General features: G+C 57.1%; 11 protein-coding genes across 11 annotated transcripts; 6 read left to right on the top strand and 5 right to left on the bottom strand.

The window, feature by feature from the left end:
- Nucleotides 1-406: 406 nt before the first annotated feature.
- MKK02DRAFT_27471 (uncharacterized protein) lies at nucleotides 407-1,436 on the bottom strand (the record flags this gene model as incomplete). Its single annotated transcript, XM_053087350.1, has 2 exons — nucleotides 407-731; nucleotides 778-1,436. 2 exons carry the CDS (start codon nucleotides 1,434-1,436, stop codon nucleotides 407-409), a joined length of 984 nt encoding a protein of 327 aa, XP_052945940.1.
- A 441-nt stretch (nucleotides 1,437-1,877) lies between these two features.
- Nucleotides 1,878-3,099, top strand: MKK02DRAFT_44866 (uncharacterized protein; the record flags this gene model as incomplete). Its single annotated transcript, XM_053093123.1, has 6 exons — nucleotides 1,878-2,056; nucleotides 2,105-2,158; nucleotides 2,209-2,325; nucleotides 2,380-2,444; nucleotides 2,499-2,826; nucleotides 2,883-3,099. The coding sequence occupies 6 exons, from the start codon at nucleotides 1,878-1,880 to the stop codon at nucleotides 3,097-3,099; spliced, it is 960 nt and encodes a 319-aa protein (XP_052945939.1).
- Nucleotides 3,100-3,171: 72 nt separating this feature from the next.
- MKK02DRAFT_25949 (uncharacterized protein) lies at nucleotides 3,172-5,400 on the bottom strand (the record flags this gene model as incomplete). Its single annotated transcript, XM_053087121.1, has 7 exons — nucleotides 3,172-3,515; nucleotides 3,566-3,613; nucleotides 3,662-3,910; nucleotides 3,960-4,074; nucleotides 4,122-4,447; nucleotides 4,488-4,777; nucleotides 4,829-5,400. The coding sequence occupies 7 exons, from the start codon at nucleotides 5,398-5,400 to the stop codon at nucleotides 3,172-3,174; spliced, it is 1,944 nt and encodes a 647-aa protein (XP_052945938.1).
- A 507-nt stretch (nucleotides 5,401-5,907) lies between these two features.
- Nucleotides 5,908-13,237, bottom strand: MKK02DRAFT_44864 (uncharacterized protein; the record flags this gene model as incomplete). Its single annotated transcript, XM_053093122.1, has 27 exons — nucleotides 5,908-6,078; nucleotides 6,124-6,393; nucleotides 6,437-6,583; nucleotides 6,629-6,688; nucleotides 6,723-6,885; nucleotides 6,920-6,973; nucleotides 7,025-7,247; nucleotides 7,282-7,735; nucleotides 7,768-8,007; nucleotides 8,040-8,153; nucleotides 8,187-8,366; nucleotides 8,400-8,761; nucleotides 8,794-8,925; nucleotides 8,959-9,303; nucleotides 9,337-9,462; nucleotides 9,497-9,584; nucleotides 9,620-9,736; nucleotides 9,771-9,907; nucleotides 9,941-10,138; nucleotides 10,173-10,254; nucleotides 10,289-10,416; nucleotides 10,449-10,701; nucleotides 10,737-10,895; nucleotides 10,929-11,075; nucleotides 11,109-11,364; nucleotides 11,415-12,580; nucleotides 12,620-13,237. The coding sequence occupies 27 exons, from the start codon at nucleotides 13,235-13,237 to the stop codon at nucleotides 5,908-5,910; spliced, it is 6,390 nt and encodes a 2,129-aa protein (XP_052945937.1).
- A 459-nt stretch (nucleotides 13,238-13,696) lies between these two features.
- Nucleotides 13,697-15,445, top strand: MKK02DRAFT_44863 (uncharacterized protein; the record flags this gene model as incomplete). The annotated part of the gene is made up of 2 exons (XM_053093121.1): nucleotides 13,697-14,030; nucleotides 14,085-15,445. 2 exons carry the CDS (start codon nucleotides 13,697-13,699, stop codon nucleotides 15,443-15,445), a joined length of 1,695 nt encoding a protein of 564 aa, XP_052945936.1.
- Nucleotides 15,446-16,100: 655 nt separating this feature from the next.
- Nucleotides 16,101-18,501, top strand: MKK02DRAFT_44862 (uncharacterized protein; the record flags this gene model as incomplete). Its single annotated transcript, XM_053093120.1, has 7 exons — nucleotides 16,101-16,188; nucleotides 16,248-16,349; nucleotides 16,408-17,411; nucleotides 17,461-17,513; nucleotides 17,562-17,661; nucleotides 17,721-17,801; nucleotides 17,851-18,501. The coding sequence occupies 7 exons, from the start codon at nucleotides 16,101-16,103 to the stop codon at nucleotides 18,499-18,501; spliced, it is 2,079 nt and encodes a 692-aa protein (XP_052945935.1).
- Nucleotides 18,502-18,603: 102 nt separating this feature from the next.
- MKK02DRAFT_25900 (arsenate resistance ArsH) lies at nucleotides 18,604-19,602 on the bottom strand (the record flags this gene model as incomplete). The annotated part of the gene is made up of 5 exons (XM_053087109.1): nucleotides 18,604-18,834; nucleotides 18,885-18,971; nucleotides 19,018-19,085; nucleotides 19,135-19,355; nucleotides 19,406-19,602. The coding sequence occupies 5 exons, from the start codon at nucleotides 19,600-19,602 to the stop codon at nucleotides 18,604-18,606; spliced, it is 804 nt and encodes a 267-aa protein (XP_052945934.1).
- A 413-nt stretch (nucleotides 19,603-20,015) lies between these two features.
- On the top strand, nucleotides 20,016-21,294 carry MKK02DRAFT_44860 (uncharacterized protein; the record flags this gene model as incomplete). The annotated part of the gene is made up of 9 exons (XM_053093119.1): nucleotides 20,016-20,096; nucleotides 20,274-20,413; nucleotides 20,458-20,496; nucleotides 20,534-20,597; nucleotides 20,648-20,666; nucleotides 20,714-20,924; nucleotides 20,974-21,064; nucleotides 21,098-21,141; nucleotides 21,198-21,294. 9 exons carry the CDS (start codon nucleotides 20,016-20,018, stop codon nucleotides 21,292-21,294), a joined length of 786 nt encoding a protein of 261 aa, XP_052945933.1.
- A 541-nt stretch (nucleotides 21,295-21,835) lies between these two features.
- MKK02DRAFT_5619 (uncharacterized protein) lies at nucleotides 21,836-22,372 on the top strand (the record flags this gene model as incomplete). Its single annotated transcript, XM_053093675.1, has 1 exon — nucleotides 21,836-22,372. A coding segment is annotated over one exon (537 nt), but the record flags the coding sequence as incomplete, so codon positions are not given.
- Nucleotides 22,373-22,876: 504 nt separating this feature from the next.
- Nucleotides 22,877-23,398, top strand: MKK02DRAFT_25244 (Rhodanese-like domain-containing protein; the record flags this gene model as incomplete). Its single annotated transcript, XM_053087008.1, has 3 exons — nucleotides 22,877-23,023; nucleotides 23,075-23,166; nucleotides 23,212-23,398. 3 exons carry the CDS (start codon nucleotides 22,877-22,879, stop codon nucleotides 23,396-23,398), a joined length of 426 nt encoding a protein of 141 aa, XP_052945931.1.
- A 25-nt stretch (nucleotides 23,399-23,423) lies between these two features.
- Nucleotides 23,424-25,167, bottom strand: MKK02DRAFT_44857 (uncharacterized protein; the record flags this gene model as incomplete). Its single annotated transcript, XM_053093118.1, has 4 exons — nucleotides 23,424-23,874; nucleotides 23,942-24,479; nucleotides 24,527-24,588; nucleotides 24,644-25,167. The coding sequence occupies 4 exons, from the start codon at nucleotides 25,165-25,167 to the stop codon at nucleotides 23,424-23,426; spliced, it is 1,575 nt and encodes a 524-aa protein (XP_052945930.1).
- Between the last annotated feature and the right edge of the window lie 88 nt (nucleotides 25,168-25,255).

The following is a 25,255-nucleotide window of genomic DNA, read 5'->3' as shown; positions in this document are numbered from 1 at the left end:
ATGCGGAGCAAAGCTATAAGAGATGCCTGGGATGGGAGCGGTCACGCTCGGTCACGCTCTTCCGAGAGGGCAGTGCCAGTGGTAGCAATCTGAGCACCTGTGTGACTGTAGCTGATGGACAGAGACGTAAGACCGCTCCAGACACCATGTCGATCTCCGCCCCGCGAAGGGGGCACTCCAACACGTACCCGAAGCTGGGCGCTTGATGCTTCCGTACAGGCTCTTCAGAGCGAGGGCCATCCTCCACAAATTGCTCTGTCTCCATCTCGGGATCTCTCATCATACAGGAGAAAGAAACAACCAATGCATCTTGTATCTTCTTACGCCCTTCAAACCTGCGGATATTAGCTCCAATTTCAAGTACACACCCGAGGTGTCAAAAAACTCACCCTACTCTCCGTCACACTCAGTAGTACTGCCTCAACGCCCTCTCGCCAAACACGCCGGCAACACCCACAGCTCCGACCGCCCAGAACCAGACATTACCCAGCTCCTTGACGCCGGGCCAGAACGCATTCTTCTCCTCCCTGCTCTCGATGAGATCCAGCATCTTTTCTGGCTGCTCGTCGCGGTATCGCTCTTCCTGTGCGGCCTCGTTCTCCTTGTCGCCCGAGATGTGGCGGAGGAAGTACCAGTTGGCGAGGGGGCCGAGGAGGGTGTAGGGGTTGAAGATCTGGGTGGAGAGTTGGAGGATGGGGTAGGCGATGTGAGTGAGGAGGTCGCCGAGGTAGCTGAGAGTCAGCGTGAAGCTCGCAAGGATCCAGAAAGAAGACCTACTTGGGGTGCCTGACAATGCTCCATACTCCGTCCCTGCAGAGACCCCTTCCGCCCTGAGCCTTGTAGTGCGCAATCTGCCAGTCCGCGATGCTCTCGAGCGCAAAGCCGGCCGTCCAGATCCCGACCGCTGCCGCCTCGATACCGACAGTCCAGTCCGTAGGGATGATGAGCGCCTTGGCGTTGACCGCGTAGAAGGGGAATGTGTAACCGAGGGCAATGACGGCCTGGAAGATGGCTTCGGGGAGGTACTGGGTGAGAGGAGCCCAGTTCCAATCCGAGCTGGTCTTGGCGTCGGCGTACCGCGGGTCGTCGGCAAAGTTGCGCTTGATGGCGCGGCTAAGGACCCGGTAGAACAGCCGACCGCCCCAGAGGGTTACACCGGCGAGGAGGAGCTTGGACGGACGAGAGAGAGCGCGAAGAGCAACACGGACGGGAACGCCATCATTGATGACTGCCCGACCGACCGAGGCGTACCAGATGTTGATGACCTGTCCGGCACCCCAGAGGAAGTCCTTGACTTCGACAACGTTTGCGGACCGGGCGATGAGGTAGGTTGGGATTGCGAGGGCGGTGTGGACCTGCAGCGACGGCAGCAAGGCCGAGCGCAGGATTCCTGGGTCGAACAGGGATGCGATGGAGGTGGTAGTAGGGGCCGACATTGTGGATGGGAGAAGAGAGGTAGAAGGAGGAATGGGGATCTGGTTTATAAGGGAGCAGCTCAGCTCAGCTCAGCTGGTCCAATGACGCTTAGCTGTAGGTCATGACGTCATTCCTAGGCATCCCATTCCAGGCACAGAGCCAAAGTTTCCCGCTTGTGGCAGTACTGCTTCAGCATTTGGGTGCATGGTGTTTTCGCGCATGAATGCTGCGAGTCGTCCCGGACAGGCTGTATGGTAGAGGTGCACGAGTACAGGCACAGACTATATGTGGAATCGCTCAGTATAGTCTGCTGAAGTACAGCGCAGCGCTCTCAGCCGTGGACGCGTTCGCGGCAATACCCGTCCCGGTCAGTCTACCGGTACCTGCTGCTGTCCCGTCGGGCCTTGGGCTTGATAGCTTCTTTCTCCGTCAGTGTCAGGTGAAAAGCATCAAGATTCAGGATGCCCATACCCCCGCTACCGCCGTTCTCAGCTCTGCCCCTCAAGAAGGACGGGCCCCCGTACAATGCCTGGGGCCTATACGGTGAGGACGATGAGCTTGGCCGGCTCAACTTGATCACGCCCGAGGTGGTCCAAAAAGGTATCGACTCGGTGAAGCACGGCGTAGTAGTCAACCTCAAGTAAGGACGAGATCTTGACGGCCTCCGATCGCATAGCTGATGTGGCAGTCTGCCGCTAATCAACGAATTGGGCTTACCTGGCCGAGGCGCGACTCACGAGATGTGCGTCCATACAGTGCGCTTCGGAAGCGGGCTCAAGCTGACATAGGCAGTAAAGTTGGTCCCCGGTCACTGGATGATATCCTCCACTTCAATACCCAGGCTTCGAGCCAGTGGGATGGGCTTCGACACTTTCCGTACCAGAACTGGCCAGAACAAGGGGACAAGCGGTGAGCGCTCGCTGACCAGGTGGACTGCATTGAAAGTGTAGCTGACGGTCGCAGGTACTACGGCGGAATGACATTCGATGAAGCGCAAGATGACTCGCACAACAAGCTCGGAACGCAAAGTGAGCAGCAGTTCCCTTGGGCTCTCACCTCCCTCTTCACGAGTTGACCCATAGACTATGTCCGCCGACCCATAACCTCCCGCGCCCACCTCCTCGATATCCCCCTCTATCTCTCCCGCTCCTCTCTCCCTCCTCTTTCATACACCGAGAACCCCACGCCCGTCACTTTGTCGATGCTGAAAGGCTGCGTCGAGCTCCAGGGAAACAAGATCGAGCCAGGAGACGTCCTGATGATCCGAACGGGGTGGACCGAGGTCTTTGAAGCGCTGAGCACGGAGGAGAAGGCTAAGTGGAAGCCTGAGCCCGATGTGGGTGTGGAGCGCGGAGAAGAGATGTTGAGGTGGCACTGGGAATTGGGAGTTGCGGCTGTGGCGGGCGACGTGTGAGTGGTCTACATACTGATGAGAGGTGTCACAGGACAAGGTGCTGATGTCGTAGACGGGCATACGAGCAATACCCCTGGCCCAAGACCGAGCTCGCCAACCACGAAGTCTTCCTCTCTGGCTGGGGCATGCCCATTGGCGAGCTATTCGACTTCCGCGAGCTCAGCAAGAAGTGCCATGAGCTCGAGCAGTGGACATTCTTGGTCACGAGTATGGTTCTGAACGTGCACGCGGGGATAGCGAGTCCGCCGAATGCCCAGGCGATCTTGTAACGGCGAGTAAAGGAAGTTGATTCAGATCTGATGCATCATACAGCAGAGCCAAATACCGGCCGGAAGGCTGGACTATCCACTGAAGGACTCCCCTGCGCTGTCTGATGAACCCCCCTCGCTGGCGGTATCCTCCTCCAGCTGCAAAGCTGAGAACCGTATTGCTCCCACCCTGGCCCACACTCGTAGATCCTCGTCGACATCGCTCTCTCCATCCCCAATCACGGTCTCCTCGCTGCTCGAGCTCCGTTTCGACCGCCGCTGCCACCTAGACGTCTCGCCCTCGGATCCGCTAGAGTGCTTCGCTGGCTCAGCGGGCGCAGGTCCGCCTGACCACATGCCTCGTCCTTGGCGCTCCACGACTGATCCTGGAGGGTAAAAGCACCATCTGACTCTGCCTTCTGCGAGAGCGAGCATCACTGACGAGTCAGCTCCGTCTCTGCTTATATCAGCAGCAGTGAGAACTCACTGCCTGTAGCTGCGCGATTCCCGTCTGGACGTCCAGTCTTTGCAGTCACTGATGAATCAGCTTCTGAAGTGCAGAGTGAACTACAGAATCACTCACGATAGCCACGATCAAGCGCACGCCCTTCGATGATCTTCCAGGCCGTCCACTGCTCCGCGATAGGTGCGTCGTCCAAGAGCTCGGGCGAAGGCGACTTCCTTACACCGCGCCATGTCCGCTTGTGCTCGTACTCATCCTTCTCGATCGGGGAGGGAGGATAGGGGATAGCGAAGATCTGTTCGAGCGGGAGAAGCCGGGCGGCCGTGAGAACGCAAGCTGGTAAGGACGGGATGCGCGGGATGGGCAAGACTGAAGGATCAGCGGTGATCATGATATCGAGCAGACTAAGGCCACTGACCACCGCATAGAGCTTGCAATTCCATTCCGACCAGGCTGGGACAGACGAGTCCCGGGCAATCGACAAAGCGGACCTCCTTCTTTGAACCCCAGAACATGGTCTGGAAGTGCTTCGTCTAGATAGTCAGCCGCATGTCAGGTCTGAAACATAGAAGATACATACCTTGCCCGCTGAGCGACCTGCTCGGACCCTCGTCTCCCCCAGAACAGCATTCAAGAGGGAAGATTTGCCAACGTTCGGCTGGCCAATGAGCCCGACCGTGAGCGGATCTGCTTTTCTGGCTACGATTTGCAGGTCCAGCGATGGTGACAGTGAGTCCGAGAGCTCCGCCCAGTCGACATCACTCTCCATCGGCCGTGCTGCTGTCGAGGGATCCTTGCTGTCCAAGGGAGCGCTGCGCGATCGAAGCCGGCCATGAGCGACCTGGAGAGCGTCGATGAGTTGTAGTCGAGATGTTCGGGGAAGGTTCGGTCGTCTCCTAGCGATATCTGGAGATCAGTCTCCATCTGTATAAACTGTATCCGGAACACTCACTGGTATCGCCGTCATCATCAAAGCTCTGAACCGTAATGACCTGCACCGCCCTCCCTGCTCCCTCCTCGCTTGTATACCCCTGTGCCCACCAAGTCCTGACCCACTGCTTCCAGCCGGCCAGTGCAGCAGGCTCGACGAGGTCAGACTTGGTGAGGACGAGTATGACTTCCTTGTGTGGACGGAGTGACTGGAAGTAAGAGCGAAGCGAAGTGGGGAGGTGCAGGGCAGGACAGCGGGCGTCGGCGAGTAGGAGTAGGATTTGTGACGACTCGGTGACGCGCCACCTGTCCATCAGCTCTCTGTCAACTCATCATGAATCGCAGCCATTGACTAACAGCTGCCGCCAGACTTCCAGATCGGTCTCGAACCAGGTCGGACTCCTCAGCGTCGGCGTCGCGGATGTACCGGGCGCGTCGACCTGCGACTCGTCGTCCTCCTCCTCTTTGATACCCTGGGAGCCCACCCAGCCCTCCGTGATGGCTCTCGTCTCTCTCAGCCACTGATCATATGACTCCACTTCATTCCTCTCCACCTCGTCCTTGGTCTGACCCGCGATGAACGCCGGCCGCGCAGGGCACCCCAATCTCCTCTCATCCCGCTCCATCCACTCCGCCGGGAAGATCGCCACCTCGTTCTCCAGCGGTCGGCCGAGGAGAGACGTATGTGCGAGATCCCTTGTCCGCTCCAGGAACTCCGGCGTCATAGCGATGAAACGACTGTGAAGGCGAGTCGCCGACGCGTCCACCTCGGCAGGATCAGGTCGGTGGTTCGCTCCGGTCCGATAGTTGCCAGCGGGATTACGAGCGTACCGTACCTCCGAAGGATCGAGCTCTCCGCGTTTGACGGCGCGCTTGTCTTGCAGTTGCTCGCGCTTCTGCTTGGCCGAGAAGGCTATAGGCCGGGGCATGGTGGTGTGTGTATGGGATTTGGATAAAAGAGTTAGGGTGAGGTGATGAGCGGTCTTTCTGTGGAGGGGTGGAGGGGCCTGGGCAGGTGTGCTGCCAGCTGCGGAGGGAGATGTTAAGCGTCATTATATATGCTTAGGCCTTGATGTGGACGACAGTAGTCCAAGACTCGACACTTTGCAAAGGCGACTCGGTGCTGGCGAGTAAATTTCGGATCCGAAGTCGCGGAGCCGGTCGAGTCGTGTCGTCGATAGGTGTCGAGGGTACTCTAGGCGCTTGACAATCCTTTGTAGCGTCTTGTGGGACGGGTAGGGGCGATGGTATACAGCGCACAGTCATTGAGAGCGTTGAGGAAGATTATCGCTACATGACAGACGAGGAAGGATATGATACTTATATAGGCGGATCAGCTCTGATCAGGCACAAGATTGTGCAATATTTTGGGTCCTTCCCGCGCCCACCCTCCCAGCTTCCGCCCACAGATGCGCACCTCCCCTTCATGAACATGTTCACGAGCTCTCACTAGGCACCCCAGATGGCAGCTCCCCCAGCCGGGGCGCTTTGACAGCTGGCAGCTTGCTGTCGTAAGCTCGCTCGAGGACCATACCGAGACCAGGTATATCGAGCGGCTTGAGTAGGCAATCGAAGAACCCCGCTTCCTCGCATCGTCGCCGAGTAATCTAGACATCAGCTTGACCCAGATCTCGAGGAGAAGGAAGACTCACTCCGAGTGCATCCGCCGTCAAAGCCACCACCACTGGATCCCCCGTCTCTGGTGTCGCCTGCATCTCCCTCAACGTCGAGAAGCCATCCAGCACCGGCATGAACAGGTCGCACAGGATGACGTCGTACTGCTTCTCCTTTGCCTTGTCCACGCCTATCCGACCGTTCTCTGCCGAGTCGATTCCGGAATAGCCGAACATCTCGAGGAGTCGCTTTGCGACGGTGATATTGACGCGGTTGTCGTCGATGACGAGGATGGATAAAGGGCAGCGCTGCGGGTCAGCTCTGACCCATCATAGTACAAGGAAGACGTACATCAGCCAGACCCTTGTCTATAGGACGTTTCCGCTTTCGGGAAGAGGTTGGTGCGGCTGAAGTAGGAGTGACGGTCCCGGAACCCTGGCTGGCTAGCAGTTGGTATAGATCGTCAAAGCGGAATGGCTGCGCAAGCAGCTCGTGACGCTGAGAAGTCAGCAGCTGTCCTCCAACGCGGAGGTTAAGGCCCACGTCGAGGTCGAGCCTTTTCATGGTCTGCGCAATGAAGATATTCGGGCAAAGCAGGGTCAACTGGCGGTCAGCGCTCTTTCGTGATACAACTCACATTTGCCAGCGGATACCTCTCCCGGACCTTTGCGACATCGGCTTTGTTGAGCATGGCGACGTTGAGGAATACTAGATCGAATGGGCGATCCGCTGCGGGGCCGTCGGGATAAACGTTCTTGCCCGGCGCGACTGGTATAGCGGTGAATCCAAGATCAGTCAAGCTACAAGTCAGCCTTCGCCCTGGGCAGGGCTCACTTTTGTGCAAAGATGTCTCGCGCGGGTCCATGATGGCAGATAACGAGGCAGGTGCTGAGAACGTCAACGCGCAGCTCTTTGTCATCTTCCCTCCAAAAGACTCACCGATGTGGAAGTGGAGTGCGGGGCGGAGGAGTAGTACGATCCACCCGTGCGATGAAACTGAAAGTAAAGGTGGAGCCCTTTCCGAGCTCACTGACTGCGGTACAGTCGCCGCCCATGAGCCGAGCGAGTTCCCTCGATATGACCAGACCGAGACCGCTTCCACCGTACGACCGGGTGATGCTGCTGTCGATTTGGGAGAAGCTTTGGAAGAGCTGATCCATTTCTAGTGGTCAGTCCAGTCTCGCAGCGACACTTACTATCCGCCGGTATACCGATCCCCGTATCTGCGACGTCCAGCGACACCAGCACATTATCCCCACTTTCACCCAAAGCCTCGTATCGCCACGCCACTGTCACTGTGCCCTCCGACGAGAACTTCACCGCGTTGCTGACAAGATTGATGAGGACCTGGCGAATGCGGGTGGGGTCTCCAAATAGCGGTGGCGGATCCGTCTTGATCGAGCTGGCAAGGCAGAGGTCGACGCTCTTCCCATGCGCGATAGTCGCCATGCTCTCGATCGCCGTCTCGCACAGCTCGCGAAAGTCGAAGGGGATGCTTTCGATGGAGACAGCGTTGGACTCGAGGCGAGAGTGATCGATGATGTTGGAGATGAGATCTAGCAAGTGCTCGCCGCTTGATATGATCGTACCGAGATGCTCCATCTGAATCTCGGTCAACCCACCGGAGCCCTCGAGCACCGCCGCAAGACCCTGGCATCAGCGTGTCCAGACCGTGGACTTACGAGTACAGCTGAGAGAGGACTGCGCAGCTCGTGCGAGCAGGAGCTGAGAAAGTAGCTCTTGACCTGCAGGCTGTGCGAGAGCTGAGAAGTACGCTGGTCGACCTCATCCTTGAGTCGCTGGGTGAAGGACTGCTGCTCGGCGATATTGTGGGCGAATGTGGCCAGGCAGGAAATCACGTCTCGAGCGGATTGGGCCTCGATCGAGATACTGCTGCTTGTCATGCAGGACAAGAGGATGACCTTGCGTCAGCTATGCCGAGTATGAGACTCACTCCAACCTGGCGTCCCTGGGTGTAGGTGGGAAGACATATCATCATACAGGGCGAGCGATCGGCGTAGAAGGGGTCAACAGGCTGTAGCTTGTCGGAGTTGGATTCCACCATGCCCTTCAATCAGCTCAGTCCTGCCTTGCAACTCACCGCTCCGGTCCTCGAGACCTGCAGCATGATCGAAACTGGGGCAATCTGGCTGACTCCGTCCTCCGCAAAGTCCAAGCTGTACTGCTGAATATCGTCGTATCTCCCGCCAGCTCGGAGTCGAAGCCCGCTTCTGCAAGCGGAGTCTTGCACTGCAATGGCGGCAAAGTCGGCTCGAGCAAACTATCATCAGTTATGAATTTGGCTGAGGCTTACTTGACACAGTATCTTGAGCAAGGTGCAGAGTAGCTTGGCTGGATCCTTTTCGGCTGTCAAGGCCAGGGACGAGCGAAACAGCGTGAGAGCACCGAGGCCGTCGCTCATATTTGAGATTTCCTGTGAGGATGATCGTCCATGACTGGATTGGGATGGCGAACCGGCTGCGGGAAAGTTCTCGCTGACTGGCCTGGTGTCAATGGCGAGCGCGGGTACCTTGTATCCGTGCTCTAGGTACTCGCCAAGACCGAGCGCGCCCGATGCCCTGTACGATGCAGCTGCGCTCTGATGGTAGGTCCTTGCGAGCTTGGCGCTGCGGGTAGTATCCTGAACATGCTGCCCAATCGCATAGCTGAGCAGACCTACTATCAGCTTGTAGGGCGCCATGGCTCACCTGAGACGTCGAATTGCCCGGCGTCGTCCAGACGGTCTAGCATCTCATCCGCCTTGTCGAGATTGGCGAGACCGGATGATAAGACCTTGCGCATGACTAGCAGCGCGTCTCGGCGGTAGTGAAAGTCCGCATCTGATATTAGCTATTGCTGGGGGACGGACGTACCCTCTGATACCGGTGCAATCCAGGCTAAGCTGTCGTCTAGCTCACTGCCCCTCCGACCAGCCTGCAAGAAGTATATAGCCGACAGATATGCCCATTCACAGCTCCAGATGCCAAAGCCGAGCTGGAAGATGATGCGTGCGTCACCATTGTCGATGATCGAAGCTATGAAGGGCGACGGCGCGTTGAACAGGGTGGCCACGCGCAGTTGGAAGACCTGGATGGCTCCGAGGTATAGCGGTATTCGGGCGATGAGATCTCGTTCTTCCGCTTGTAGTTCGGCACCTTGTAAGACCCAAGGCTCGGGTACCGTACAATACGTTGCGAGGCGGGTGTGACATTCCAGAGCTAGGAGTCAGCTAACCTCGAACTGTTACTCACCTATTCTCATGACGACCTGCGTTGCGCGGGAGGCAGACTCCACGATCCCATCATATTGCATTTGTAGCTTGCGCCGGGAGCGCACGCTGGTGAATGACAAGCTGGCGCATTCTAGCACGAAGGCCCCTTATCATGAGCTGGGACATGTGTGTAGACTTACATCCGGCCACATCGTAATTGGCCATTGAGACGGCGAAGTTGACGGCATGCTCTGAGCGATCATATACAGTCGACGAAGATTCCAAGGTCTGCTGATCAGAGCCTCGCCTCGCCTTCGACTTACGTAGGATCCACTCGCGATAGCTATCCGAGCAAAGGGAGAGAGTGACGAGGAGACGAATCTTGTGGCTAACCCGCTCGCGAGATTGAAGACGATCTTCTTGATGGCGATGTTGGTGATCTGCATATCAGCTAGGACCGAGATGTGTACGTACAGTAATCATCCCCGAAGCGATGATGCCCGCGTTGACTTCGATCGCGCAGCCTAGCTTCGCGAGGAGTGACATGGAGAGCCTGAACAGCTCTGCGGTATCGTCGAGGTCACCGAGATAGAAGGCTGGGCTGACGTGACCTTCTGTCAGCTTTGCATGATCCCCAGACTCACCTATGAGGACCGTAATGAGATAATCCAAACTGTCAGAGTCCGTGCACGAGTCCGATGCCAACACCATATCGCTGATTCGCTGAACCTCATCCACTGACTCGACATCGACCAGTGACAAGCGGGAGGGTAGGTCGGGACGGTAGCCGTATCTTTCCAGCGTGACGCGGAAACGCCGCGTGCTTTCCTCCATGCGATTGGCTGTCATCAGCATGGCAGTCTACCAGGAACTCACCAGAGATTAGGAGTCTGATGATCAATGTTTCGATTCGCAGTCTATCGGATTCGGCGGTAAAACGAAGCAAAGCTGTGTCCAACTGTTCGTCAGCTCCACCGCTCCACGCGACCTACCTCCGTAAACGTTTCGTCAAACTGCTTCAGAGCGCTGCACACCTCGACCTGGAGGTGGAGATACCGCATGTACGATTGCGGGTTGGACAGCCACCATTGGCTGGTATTTGGCTGGGACTCGGCGATTTCTGGGATCAGCAAGGACCGACCCAGAGCTCACCTCTCACAGCAGCAAGGAAGGCCCGGGCAGAATTGAAGCCTGCTGAGAAGGTGCAGCGATACACGGCTTCCAAAAGGACCTGAACCAGCTCCTCAGGTGGACCAGTCGTGCCGTTCAGGGATCGAGCCTTCAAGGCATGTTGGGCACTGTCGTAGGCGTACTCAACGATCAGATCGGGTTGGCGGAGGGTGTCGTATGCTCGAAGGTGGATATCGGCAATAAGAGATGGCGGGATCAGCTTATATGCGGCTTGCTGAGTAATTAGCCAAAGATCGCTCAAGCACTCACTTTTTGCCTATCATGCGTGAATCCGACGCCCCTCTCGTCCCATACAATGATCCCAGCCTGTTTCGCAGAACGTAATCTGGCCTCGAACTCCTCCCCCGTGATGTCCAGCTCGCCGTAGATCACGTCCGGCCTGATGCGTAGAGGCATGCACGACAGTAGCTGCTGATCAGCTTCGCTTCCCGCTTGGCTTACGCTCAGTATGTCTCGAGTGCCCTTGCTCAGACCCCTTTGCAACTCCTCAAGGTACCCATCTACATCTTCCTTGATCAAAGAAGAGTACACATCCGAGAAAACCCAGAGACTAGCCGAGTAGTCGAAAGTTATTGCACGGGATTCGACCTGAACTTAGCTTGAGTCCCATATCAAACTCACCAGTCGATCAAGGAGTACGCGGAGATACAATGGGCTGCCGCCCGTTTCGGCATGGAGGAGCCCGTACAGAGTGGGAGCGCGGTCAATCGGCGCCCCAAAGGATTGATGTATGACTTGTTGAGTGGCGTCTGCGTCGAGGAAGGGGACCTGGACGTGGGTGCATGAGGCGGACAAAAGCTCGCGATCGGCTGGACGTTCACTATCCGGGACGCGGTGTAGCGAGACCGCAAGTACGTGCAGAAGCGGTCGACCTTGACTGAGTATGTCTCTCCAGCTGACGTCAGCGCGTCCAGATCTTGTACTCACATGCTGTGCTCCTCAGAATGCATCCATTGCGTGTCGTCGATCAATAAGATCAATGGCCGATCTGGCGTCGCCAATTGTTGAAGCAACCGCTTACACCACAACCTGAAGGACTGGATGAAGGTGCTCCAGTCGATGTCTTCCAGGGCGGGCGGTTCCGAGCCGAGGAGGAGCACCTTCTGCGACTTGGGTGGTAGCATGGAGTAGAAAACTGGAAAATGCGGACCGAGAGTCGTGCGGATGACCGACGCCCATTCCCGAGCATCCTCCTTGGGATCCGCCAAGAGCTTCAGCAGAATGGACTGAAAAAGCTGGACAAAGCAGGCGAGTGGCTTCTGTACCTGCTCGTCCAGCTTTGCGTAGGCCACCAGACAGCTGGCCTGCTCTGGCTGATCGACCCATGCCCGCGCTACGACGGTTTTGCCGCTCCCGCTGGGACCGTAAAGATCGACGTTCCGGAATTTGCCCATGTCCCCGATGCGCCTGGCCTTGTCCAGCTCTCTGCTGAGCGCAGCAAAGATCGGTTCGCGCGCGACCGGCTGCTTGGGGTACTCGAAGCGAGATTGTTGATCGATTAACCCCACCGACAGATCCGACAGGGCGGCCTCGCCCCGGAGCGAGGACAGGATCTTGGCCAAATCATACGTCACCGAGGCGAGGTTGTGGTACCGCTCCCGCGCGTCCTTGGCCAAGCAGCGCATGACCACCCCGTCCATTGCTGATGACAAAGCATCGGACACTGGACCGAGACGAGTTGCCAAAGGTTGTATGTCGAGGTTGAGATGAGCGTGGATGTCATTCAGGAGGTCGACCGACGCCCTGGCTGGTAGGGTATCAATAGGTCCTCCGCCGAGGAGCTCGTACGCCATGACACCGAACGCATAGACGTCATCGGCTACCCCGGCTTCTCGACCGCTGACAGCTTTGGGCGAGAGGTTTCGGACGTGAGTGCGGACAAAGTCCGTGTTAAGCGGTCGAGCCGAGCTGGAAAGTGCCAGGGTAGAGAAGAGGGTTGCAGAGAGATCGGGGTGAGGTTCCGGAGCGGATCCATGGGTACCAAGGAACGCTTGGTCTAGGATTTGTAGGCGGGCGGTTGGGGTTGTCGCGGGGCTGATAATGATCAAGGATGGATCGATGACCGCAATGGTGAGACCGCTCTGGTGCAGATTCTGCAGATCAGCCCGATTCCCGCCAGCTCCAAGACTTACATTGAGACACCTTCCCACTTCTTTCAAAACTTCTACGCCTTTTCTGTACCGCCCTTCCAGGGCTACTCCGCCGTGATCCATATCCACGTCCCCGCCATCCTCTGCCGTCTGCCCCCAAGGCAGTCCCACTTCCGCTTTCCAGTATCTGACCAAGTCCATCCAGCCCTCCCCACCACCAGGCTCGGGGCGGGTGACCAGCCACATCCCATCCGCGTCATCCCACCAAGCCAGAACCGCCGCGTCAACGCCCCATCTCGATTCTGGTCCCACTTTCCGCGCGCAGTCCAGCGCGATAATCTGTGCTAGACGGAGGAAAGCTTGCGAGGCGTCCTCGTACTCAACATCGGGTGCTGGACCCGGATGTGGCAAGTAGCGGACCCTGACTATTTCACCCGGAGTTACATCCGCGAGCAGTGGACCTGATGCGACGGGTGTCAAGTTGGCGAGACCGGTCGAAGATGTCGGTGACAGAGTGGAATAATAGCTTGCGGTCGAGCTGGAGGGTCCCGCCGTTGGCGCGGAGGAGGCAAGGCTGCCGGTCTTGTCGGGATAGAGGGGGTCATGACGGTGATTGTGGAGGCCGTGCCTTTGCAGCAGGATTGAGTCGGTGAGTGACATGGGAGTGGTGAGCAAGGATAGGATGAAAGCCACAACATCGGCATGGGACCCACGCTGTCAGAATTAAGACTGCTCCTGATCGACCTGATCCTCCCAATGCGAAGCGAGAGTGCAGAACATGGGCCTGGCCTACATACTTGATTGGGCTCTCTCTCTCCCGCTCGAGGAACGATGATGATGTCAGCGGGAGAAGATAGGTCTTTTGAACCACGGGGGTCCCTGAGGCACAAGGAATGTGGTGGCCTATAGCCGCTAGTACGGAGTTGTATAGCCGCTAATGAAAATACCAACAAAAAGCTACTAATCAAATGTCTGCTCGATCAGGAAATTGCGAAGGCTTCCGCCGGAAGGCCGGGAAGATGAAGCTTATTAAAGCTTTCATGTGTCAACAAACCACTCTGCGTCGGTCCCTTTATCCGTACCACTCGCGATGATCTGGTCCGCAAGCTGATCTACATCATGACCGGAGCGCCTCCTACGCCATTCCTCCCCATCTGTAAACACATCTGTGAAGATCAGACTCTTCTCATCGACACCGAGCCGGTCTTTGACGATTCATTCGATTCTTGGCCCCCTTCACCTCGGGCTCGGGTGCAACCGTCAGAGCTGGCGCTATTAGCCACATCGGCGGATCCGCGTGGTAGGTATGCCTCTGCGACCACGGAGGAAGGGGCATCGCCGCAACCTCCAGCGGAGTCATGGCCGAAGGACGCAGAAGGCCAGCCGTCTAGCCAGTTTGGCGCGAAGAGATTAGGTGGGGACAGCCCTGCCAAGAGACATGTACGAAAAAGAGGTTGGTATACCCCAGGCGCTACACATAATGAGAGCTATTTCGCTGATAGCTCAGTTAAGCCTCCTACGCCAGTCAGAAATGACTTCTTCACCCGCAGAGTGCAGGATTCGGACCGCCGCTCGAGCTTGGGTCCCAGGAGAGTCACCCAAGCTGGCCCCAGCCATGCGCCGCCCCGTGTAGTCAGCCGACATTCAGACCGGTCGTCCACATCTTCCGACATGGTCGGCGTACCGGGACTATCTTATCTTGTCGATTCGGCCGCCTCGCTTGCCGCTCGCGAAAGATGCAAATCCCCGGGAGCGATATCTTCACAATCACATCCCGGTCCGATCGGTCACCGCTCTCGGGACTGGACTCCAATCCCTCATCTCTCACGACACTCTCCACCAGGGACCCTTGCTCCAACCACCTCACTCCATCGCACTCTCTCAAACCAAAGTACCGCATCATCCTCCCGGCGCGATAGCCTGTCGGAGCGCGTGTCGGGCTTCTTTGCCAACCTCATCCGGCGGCGAAGCTCCAGCTTTGCAGGTGTTCAGACCATCGGGCAGCGGACGGAGGACGAATGCGGATCGGCTGCTGCTGATGGCGAGCAGGTCTCGGAGCCAGAGACGGGGGAATCCAGCTTCGAACCCTCCGGAGATGCCTCTAAAAGGAGTACTGGGGGCGGAAGCAGGGGCGATGAAGGCGATGGGACCGAAGCTGGTGTGGTGCGCAGGGTACCGCCCGTCAGCGGATTGCCGCAACTCCGCCTCCCACCGAATCTCACCAGGCCGGCTCCCTGGGCATTGTCGACCACCACTTGCGCCCTTCAGCCAAAGAAGATCATCCCCAACGCTTCATCTTCAGCCGGCGCCTCGCAAACATCAAATGCCCCGCGTAAAGTGCCGAGCACAGCCCACCCTATCCCTCCAAAATCTACTCTGCCACCCCGCTCGACTCAACCTACCTCATCTTTCACCGCTCGCGCGCTCTCTCGGCTTCCCGCTCCGGGCCAGGGCTCATCCTCTTCATCACGTCCGACTACCATTCGGACGACTGAACGGGCGCTCGACCTCGCTTCCAAGCGGGAGACTTTCGAGCGGCTTGCGCGGGAAGCTGCCGAGGACAAGGTTCGTGCCTTAGCCCAGTACTCTACACGTGTCGCGCGGCCAGTCACTGGGATGAGGAGGACTGTCCCGGTCAAAGGAAACACACCCGGGACGGCGAGCAGGCAGCGGGCAGAGGAGAGGGCACGGTTCGAGCAATGGCTAAGGGAGCGTCATGAGGAGAAGAGCAGGAGAGATGAGGCGATGCGGCAGGCGAGGGAAGAGCTGGATAAGGCGGAGGTTAGGGTGGCGAGGACGGAGACGGTCGTCTGGGCCAAGGGTTTGCCAGGGATGTATGGCAAACCAGCCGAAGCAGGACAGGGGTGACCCGGAGGGATGACACGAGTGCTGGACTGGTTGTACATCAGCGTGATGAGCTCCGCGTCTAGCTACATTCCTTCATCTTCTACTCGCAGCAATCCAGGCTGAGTGGGAAGGTGCTGCATGGCTCTGGCAGCCCGCCGCGGCAGACTCTGCTGCAGAGCTGGACCACATGTCGGTTACGTCATAGCTCCCCATGCACCTATTCCGGCGGCTAGGTCTTACGCCTTTACTTGTCTCCTTGTGAAGCACGCTATCGTCCTAATCTCGAGGCTGGGACATGATCGCAGCGCGCACCGCGATAGCCAGAGCGAGTCATTCATACGGCGCGAATACCTTTTCTTCGGGCGCAGGCACTGCCCTGACGAGGCAATTCGGTCAACCCCGTCCTCTCACACAGCACGCGAAGCTCGCCGGCCTCTATACCTCAAGTACACCTAAATCCCCCACGCATATCCGCCAACTCCTTCAGAGCCCTTGTATATCATACGGCTCCACTCGATCCTTCCACACCGGCCACCCTGCCAGCTCCTCATTCCTCGGTAGATGGCTATCTAAAGGACGAGGGATGAGACGTAGAATTGGCGCATGGGCGGACAGCCTGGGCGTGACCTCCACGCACGTCAGTCGTGAGAATGATGGATCGAGGACACCGGCCGAAATGAGCGAGAGCGAGGAGCTGTTTGTGATGCCGGGTTGGGCGGTGGTCAAGTATCGCGAGGGAGAGACGAGCAAAGATGGATCGCCAGGTCAGTCTCTGTTGAGCCTAGCCCGGGCGGATGAGTCGCGCAGCTGCTGAAGATCCTAGCGCCTTTTGATTTGCACGTATCGGTATCTGGATTCTGCTCGGAAGCTCGGTCGCCTACTACGGTTTCGAGAGCTCAGCGAGTCATTGTATCAGTGGTCAGACGTGAGTTCACAAGACGGTCTGCTCCCATTGGGTTCTGCTAGGTAGCTGACTCGATCAGGCTTTGCGGCACTTCCGAATCTACCCGGTCTCAATCCCGAAGATCAGCCAATGGGTCCGCTACCCGCTGCTGTCGGTATGGCGTTCCTCGAGCAGGCAGCAGAGGATGATGGCGAGGGAGGCAAGGCGGACAGGGAGCGGCATCAACCCCATAATCTACCCTACACCCCTCGTAAGAAAAGGACGCCGTCGGTTGCGCCCAGCGTTGCCATCGAAAACAGCATTCGGGCCAGCTCGTCGGGGACCGCCGCACCTCCGCCAGGTCCATCAGGGAGCGCCCCCTCCCCCTCCCGCCCCTCGTCTATCCGCAGTCCCTCCCGCCAATCCTCCGTCTCATCCACCGATACCGCTTTCGCGGACAAGGCGTCCATCCGGACCGCTCACACCAACCTCAACGCCCGGCTTGCCCCATTCTGGTCCAGCGTCCTTCCCAGTCGGCGGGTCTTATTCGACATTTACGCCCTACCTCCCGACGCGGAGTTCCCCAAGTCCCCCACTCAACCCGCCGATCCCGAGAAGGATGACGATGAGCTCATGGACAAGCGCGCGCCTGATCAAGATCCGCTTCACTCTTTCGAATTCTTCACCGATAACAATGGGCATTTTTCGGAGGTCGTCGTCGTACCGTGGGAGAAGCTCTGTACCACTCCCTCCACCGTCGAGGCTGTCTACAGCAGCACACAAGCTGGGACAGGCGATGGACCGCATGCGGCCATCCCCCTCATCGGCTGGAAGCTCATTCTTCGCTCACGGCTGGACTACGAAGTCCTCCCTGTAGCAGAGAGTGACTTGTCTTACCGACAGCGGATCAAGCGAGCGGTATCGTCATATGGTGTTGATGCTGTTGATACATCAGCTCCGCGATCTACAGCTGGGGATCCCTCTGCTGCTGCCACGGCAGGAATGGAGAAGATCTCGCTGAACACACCGGGAGAGCCGATCGTTATCGAGTATACAACAATACGCGTGGGCAGCGCAGGTGGAGTGCACATCATATCAGACCTGGTCAGTGAACCTTTTTGATCCTTAGGCGGGAGATGAGCTGATTGATCAGGATGATACCGTAAAGCATAGCGATATTCTCGCCGGTCCTCGAGAGGTGTTCCGGTAAGTTGTCACTTGGCGCTTTACCTAGGCCGGGAGCTAACACCGCAGCAACGTGTTCTGTCGCCCACTAGATGAGATCTGCGTACCGGACATGGACGCCATGTATCGCCGTCTTGAGGATAGAGGGGTGGCGGGATTCCATTTTGTCGTGGGTTTGCGCTGTCCTTGAACACTGTCAACGGGAATAGGACTACCCTAACTCTCCAGTCAAATTCCCCATCTCAGCTGTTTCCAAGTATCCGCCGATTCCTCACTGTCAACTCGTTCCCACCTCGGCACTCGATCAAGGTACGTCTCCTTCTCTTCCAAAGACCGTGGTCCTCAGCTGAAAGTTTAGCTCAAATACTACGGCGGTCGATCCATTTTCTCTTCCCTCTACGACTCTCCTGCTGAACGCAAGCGATCATCCCTCCAGGAACTCTTCCGTGCCTTTCCCACCGCCTCTTTCGTCATGTTTGGCGATTCCGCCGAGCAGGACCTCGAGCTCTATATGGAGTTTGCCAAGCTGTTCCCGGAGAGAGTGGCGGCGGTGGCAATTCGGGATGTGACGAGTGACAGGGCGGCCGAGGTATATCGGGAAGTGGAGAAGGGCGGACTGGAGGGGTTGAGCTCGTCGGCGTCAAGCTCGGTGGCGTCGATACCGCTGGTCGACGAGCCGGCTGACGTATCCGCACCAACATCGGCGTCGACCGCTACCTCGACCAGCACGGTTGCGGACGCTCCCTCCCTCCACATGCCCGGCGAGATGCCTCCAGCGCGCCGGCCAGCACCGTTCCTCCGTACAACATCGACAGCGTCACTTCTGACCGACGAGGACATGCGGTCACTCTCATCATCCCAGCAGAAGATACTGCAGAGAGCGGTGACATGGCAAGCGAGGATGGACAAGGCGGAGAAGGAAAGGCCGAAGCAGATGGTTTTGCGGTTTTACAAGGATCCGCTGGAAATTGAGGAGGAATTTAGTGAGATCATAGAGAGGCTGAAGTGAGCAGATAGTAGACATGCTTGTGGTGAGGATGATATGGTTGTGAAGCTATCCTAAACATGTCTATGATCTAAGGGAATCTATGAACATTCTAAATCGGTTTGTCTAAAGTGAGTTTGCCTTCTCTGCTTCCTTTTCTGCCTGAGTGAGCAGTCTTCCCTTGGCCGCCTTCTCTGCCCTCTCGCTATACCTGTCACTGAGCAGCTCTTCGTGTGGTCGGAGGAGGTAGGCGACTTTGACGAGTTCTTCGCATACATCGACCAGGCGATCTCGATTAGAGGAAGGCATAAGTCTTCCGGCCGGAGTGAAGGCTTTCCAGGCCATTGGCAGCGAAGACTAAACCGAGCATGAGCTGGAGTCGATAAAGAGGCTTGACTCAGACGCACTTGATTGGGGATCACAAACATCCTCATCCATCTGCCTAATAATCGGAGGGTGTTCACGGTATTGAAAGATTGGCTACCTCCGTTCACCTACCATATCAGCTCAGGTGCTAGGTCGCGAGACTCAAAGACTGACCTGCGTAAAGGCGAGACACTTGCCCTGCGTAGGACGCACCGACCCGATCGCGAGCGGTATCCAATCGACTGGCCTATCAGCCCGGCCTGCCACTGAGCAGCTTGCGCAGCGACTCACTCTGATTCTTCATGACTGCTGTGATCGTTCCGTGCTGCTCCGGCGACGACCAGAAGTGTGCATCACTCCAGTCGCTGAGACTCCGCAGCTCCTGCACCTTGGCATGATTGACCGACACCTCATCCTTGACAGGCAGGCCGAGCGGGTCATACACCCTCACTTCGCAGCCTAGCCGATGAAGGATTCTCGATGCTTCATAAGCCATGAGCTTGGCGTATGACCTGTATGTTCAGCTCAGCAGCCAGAGTATCTATCCTTATTTGTGACATACCGCTCCCGCAGACTCCCATAAAGCACCAAGACTCGCAATCGGCCCCCTTCCTTAGAACGGGCCGCGGCGAACGCTTGGGCAGTCTCCAGCTCCAGCTCTGCCGTCCAGTCCTCCCCTACAGCTAGTTCGCCAGTGGAGTCACGTTCAGCTCCGGGTATAGGCGACAATAGGAAGGGTTCGTATGGGCTGATGCTCATCTCGCTAGATTCTGGGTGGTCGCGGGAGGTCGAGGCTGCCGAGCTGAAAGAAGCGAAATGTGGATGAAAGGGACAGGCTGCTTGTGCGGCTAGGAGTGAGAGGTGTCGATTGAGGATTTGGCGGCTTGCTCGAACGCCTATCAAGCTTGCCGATGTGATATATAAGCGCGAGAGGAGCATATGATGATGATGGTAACAAAGGGAATGTACTCGACCTTTGCTGCAGGATATAGCGATCTGATATTCAAATTCACAATCAAATTCAACTCCGCCGACACAAGCACCCTCCTTTGGCCATCACGCCCACGTATCATCTAGTATACTTCAGGGAAGACCATGCTCCGCCCGACTACATCAAAATCGACAATCGACCTGTACGCAGTCAATCACTGCAGACGACAGCACCAAACGCGATGTCTGATTTGACACCTACCGCGACATTCAACTATCTTGCCCCCTTGAACGAGCTCAAACCTCCGGGAACTCCCTATCGCGTGAGCCCCATCATCTGTACTCTCCATACCTCTTCTAATCCTCAGTATACTTACAGCCCTCCTGAAGACACTCCTGAACATAACGAGGTCCTAGTAGGGCATTCAGTCAGGGTCGGTCGTAATTGACAGCGGGTCGAGATCCGATCTGATTCTAGAGCACAGTGCTGACGTTTCCAGCTCAACGACATCCGCGACAAGGAGTCCAACATCGGGTTGGACGTCTCGGGCTGGGATGCTCTGAATGAAGTCCCGACTGTCTTCCAGAACTGGGAAGACGACGGGGCTATCCGTGACGAGTACTACGCCGATATCATCAGGTCAGTGCCATCGGTCTCGAGACAGGGTGATGCTGATGTATCAGACTTCTGAAGGACAGATTGGGAGCCACTCGTGTCACGATGTGAGTCCCAGCTGAGGAACATTCTGATCTTGCTTAGCTTCGACCATACCGTCCGGCGAAGGGTGAAGGAGACCGAGCACATCCCGGACCAGCCTGGCAATGTAGGTGGTCCACATCTGCTACCTTTAGAGTGCCAAGGGCTGATCTTCAGCGTCAACCAGTATACCGAGGTTAATTTAGTCCTATATCCGCACTCACTCAGAAACTGACCTTCCAGTGCACGTGGACCAGACGCCTACTTCTGGCCGAGACCGGATCTACAGACACGATCCAGCTGACGCTGATCGCCTGCTCGGGACCCGCACTCAGATCATCAATGTCTGGCGCCCCCTTCGTGGTCCCGTCCTTGACGCTCCTCTCGGTCTCTGCCATCGGCAGAGCATGGCGGATAGCGACTTCGTCGAGTCCGAGCTCAGGTACCCGGATCGGTAGGCCTTGCTCATCGCATTCTTGCAGTTTCATCAGCTGACAGTCCAGACTCGGATCCACCTACCTGATCCACCATAACCCTGAACATCAGTGGTACTATCTCACCAAGATGCAGCCGGATGAAGCGCTGTTGATCAAGGTATTTTGAATGTCAGGTCCACGCTGACTCCAGTGCTACGACAACAAGCTGCCAAAGATGATTGCAGCTCACACGGGGTGAGTGCATAGTGCCCACCCAGTCCGTTCTCAATCGGACTCGCTGAACCATGCAGGTTCTCGCTCGAGGTGCCAAGAGACGTCCAATATGAGCCGCGTCAGAGTATTGAGGTCAGGTGCATCGTATACTACGAGGATCAGCCGTTGATCTGAGTATGATAGATCGGGGAGAAAAGAAGATCAATGAATTAGTTTCGCTCGCCTCACGCGCTACTTCCCTGCCTTGTAGATCCTATGCAGCAGTGAACGCCCAAATCCCTGGCTTGACTGACTCCAGGTCTGACAGGCATGAGGTCAGTTGCAGGCCCGGCAACCTGAATAACCTGGAGGAGACATCGACTTACTCTACAGTGCCACACGAGTGCCACACGGCAGAGTATGACGTAACACCCCCCCGCATTCCTCAGTTTGAAATTATAGTCAACTGTTCGCTGCTGCTGAATTGACCAAGTCCAACACCAACAATCTCTCATCCGCCATGTCCGGTACTATCGTTGCATTCGACCAGGTAGCAGGATGGGCAGAAGTACAGATGGAGAATGGCACGATCTGTCGAGTGCCGCTCAACGCGCTAGGCAACGAAGGCGCGCCACACCCCTCCTCCTACTACGACCCCTCCGGTCCCTCTCCTCCTTCATCACCGCGTAATCAAGCACACAAAAACACCTTCCCTCCTCCACCAAAGTCGGGTCATGTCTATGCTGTTTCATTACCCTGCGCAGGGGAAAAGCGGACCAACCCGGGGACCTACACTCTCATCACCATTCCACTCAGCCACGACATATTCTTCGAGCGCCCGGTGCCGGTCTCCACCGCGATCGAATTCCCCCTCGTCGTCTACAAGACATACTCCCTTCCAACCGTATCCACCCCCAAATCCTTGCTGGAGAATGACATTGCCACTACGCTCAACATCGAGCCCAGCACCGGCAAGGCTCCGGCGGAGTGGCAATCCCGCGTCGGCGGAATCATCGTTGCCAGGAAGGACAAGCAATCTCTCGATATCCGCCACTTTGAGGGCGTGTGGATGTACATCGACATGATTGGCCACAAGTTAAAGCTGGAGGGCGCAACAGAGGCGGGGTTGAGGGCCAAGGGGCACTTGACCAAAAAGGATTTGGTACACTGGTGGAAACTGTACGAAATACAGGCGAGAGGGGATAGGGAGGCGTACAGGAAGATGAACAAAGCTCCTCCGGTAGAAGTGGGTGAATCCGAAGATTGGGCTTCTGTTCCTCCGCTATTTTAGGCTTGCCGGTGAGTGCTACCCCTTCTGTATCACGAACTCTTACACGCACGTGAACTGACGCGGTAGCCTACTGCTGTCCGAACCTCTTCGTTACAGACATGCACGTACGCGGCATGTCTTGGATCTACGATCGCTGCCATGATGTTGGGATACTCCATTAGACGCGAGGTCAGCGTGGCGGGCGGTAGATATCAGGGACGTCCAGCGTGTAAAATGGATGCTATCACCGTTTCTACTAATATGTCTCTGTGCAGGACTATGACCGCCAATATTCTTGGCTAGCTTGGCCACAGTGGGACCAAGTAGGCCAATTGATACTGCAGCTAAATAGGTGATATGGGCGCCGGGCACTGCAGCTTCCCTGCACATCTGAATTTGAATTTGATATTCAAATTCGCTGTCGTGGTGAACAACGACTGGAGGACGATCCTCTGAGCTTGTCTTCTCCCTTTCTCTGTAGACTTCTCCCCCTCTCCGTAGAAAGCCATGTCGGTCTCCCTTGCAGCTTCTTCAACACCCGTCAAACGGGCGCTGGACCTTAGCGTCAAAGCCGCTCATGCTATGTTACATGGGCGCGCTCAAGGAGAAGAGCCGAGCTTTCTCATCGTGGATGTGCGGCGCACCGATATTGAGGTGGGCTCTCTCCCATCTTGTCCCAATGGGAACGCCACTGATGTTTCGCAGGAAAATGCACCATACCTGATACCTGGGGCGATCAATCTCCCAGCTCAGACATTCCAGGCTACTTTGCCAGCCTTATATCCCATACTCAGCCGGTCAGTTCAGGATTACAAGCTTTTCCTGCCCGTGCTGATGCCCAGATACGAAATGGTCATCTTCCACTGCTCGTCCAGTAACGGACGTGGACCAAGATGTGCGAATTGGTATCAGGAAGAGCTGGATCGCCGGAACGATACCAAGTCGCAAGCTATGATCCTGACGGGCGGGATCAAGGCATGGGCGGAGGCGTACCCGGATGAGCTTGTCCGCCTGCCAGCACAAAGCTGAGCTAGCATATGCAAACATAGACGATCTACCATCCCCACTCATCCTCTTCGCTCTCGTTTCCTCCAGTAGTGCAATCCGGCTTGTCCCCGTTCACTGCGCCGCCGACCGTCCCGGGTCTGACCGTATCGGGCGCTATCGTTCCCTCCATACCTTCCGGCTCATCCTGAAAGTCCATGAGATCCTGGAAGGACGACGCCATTGAGCCTATTCCTGACCTCTCTCCTGATCCCTGGGCCCAACCGCCAACCCGTAGAGAGGTTTGTGCGCCTCCGGCACTATCCTGGTCGATGTGAGGTGTCTGAAGCTCAGGGCTCTGGGTGTTTGCGGAAGCTGTTGATGTGGCACTTTGTTCTCGCTGTCGAGGTAGACGCTGATGGTTTGCAGGTTGGCGGATCGGGCGAGTATGAGTCGAGGATGAAGGAGTGGGGATGAGCGACGACCATGTAGGCAACGAGACGATGTTCTTGAGAGCAGAACTACTGGAATCAGCCATGTCCGCCGGAGTAGCCAGTCCAAGCCCAAGCACAACCAGAATATCCTCACATGTCGAGCGTCTTACTGGCGTCGGCTTCGTGGTTTACGTCCGGCCCCAGATCCGACCCAGGTACAGTCCCTGCTGCCGCGGCGCTGACGGTCTTGACCAGCTGACCCCAAAACTTCCTCCCGCCCTCCACTGCTGATGGCGTCACAACGCCCTCCGGACCGTATGCCGTCGCCAGCAGGTTATTTAGCACCGCCTGAGCGCTAGGACCTATCAGAGCTGCGGCCTCCTCTTCGTCCGCCAAGAGATGGAGCGGAGAATAGGTGTCTGATGGGGAGGTCGGCGATGTAGGCGGTAAAGTTGGGTTTGATGAGGTTGACGAGATGGAAGAAGCGGACGCGTGGGTCACGGGCCGGGGGCGGATCTGCGATCTGCGCTGCTGCACGGGTGCTGATGACCGAGATGATGAAGGGCCGGCTGTCGGTACTGATGACGAGGAAGATACCGATGATTGAGTGGTGAACGGTCGGGCGGTGCGGGTAGCTATGGTTGTCCATTTTTGCTTGAGGAAGTTGAGGGCCGCTTCCTGCTGCGCCAGCTCTGGATCATCAGCCACTGGACGCTGCTTTGAGTCGTCATGATCTCACCAAGTCTGAGCTCGTTGACTTTACGCTCCTTCTGCGCAATGAGCGTCAAGAGGTCCGCATGCCTGAGGGATCAGCTTATTTCTCGCCAGGAATTGAGGGCAGCAGGAGAGGGCTTACTTTTCAGTCAACGTGATACCCTTCGCCTTCAATTCCTTCTCGGTCCGCCTTTCCTCTACTCCTCCCGATCCCGATTCCACTCCCGGCGCTCCCGATGCCACATCATGCCCGCCTTCTGCCTCGCGCAACACCCCTAATCCCAATCCTGCAGCAGGTCGCCACGACCCGCCCTCTCCTTCTCGGTCGGTCCTTCCCGCGCCTCTTGTCTCCACTGGACCTGGACTCCTTAGAGACGCCGTAGGAGAGCTAGCATAAGATATGCTACTCCGTATCCCCTTGGCCCTTTCCCGGCCCCTCGGGGTTGTTGTTCCGGCTCGAGGGGTATCTGGCTCGTCCTCCCCGGCCGAGCCTTCCAGGGGTTCGAGTCCCTCGTGCAGACTATGTGGGGAGAGCCGAGGGGTAGCTGATGAAGGGGAGGTAGGCAGATGGAGGGGGCGCGAGAGCAGCGATAGCCGTTTAAGCTGTCGTCCGCTAGGAATGTCGCCTGGTCCGTCCAGAGGGGCATTATGTATCGTTCCGTACATTATGTCGGGCAGATTGGGCGCCCTTGATAGGCTCAGCGGTCGGTGCGAGCGTCCGGATGAGGCTGACGGAGCATACGGCTTCGACGTA

Source organism: Dioszegia hungarica, assembly GCF_025882075.1.
Source record: "Dioszegia hungarica strain PDD-24b-2 chromosome Unknown MKK02contig_8, whole genome shotgun sequence".
Lineage (NCBI taxonomy): Eukaryota > Fungi > Basidiomycota > Tremellomycetes > Tremellales > Bulleribasidiaceae > Dioszegia > Dioszegia hungarica.
Note: the sequence above shows the minus strand (reverse complement) of the source record. Positions and strands in the feature narration are given on the sequence as shown.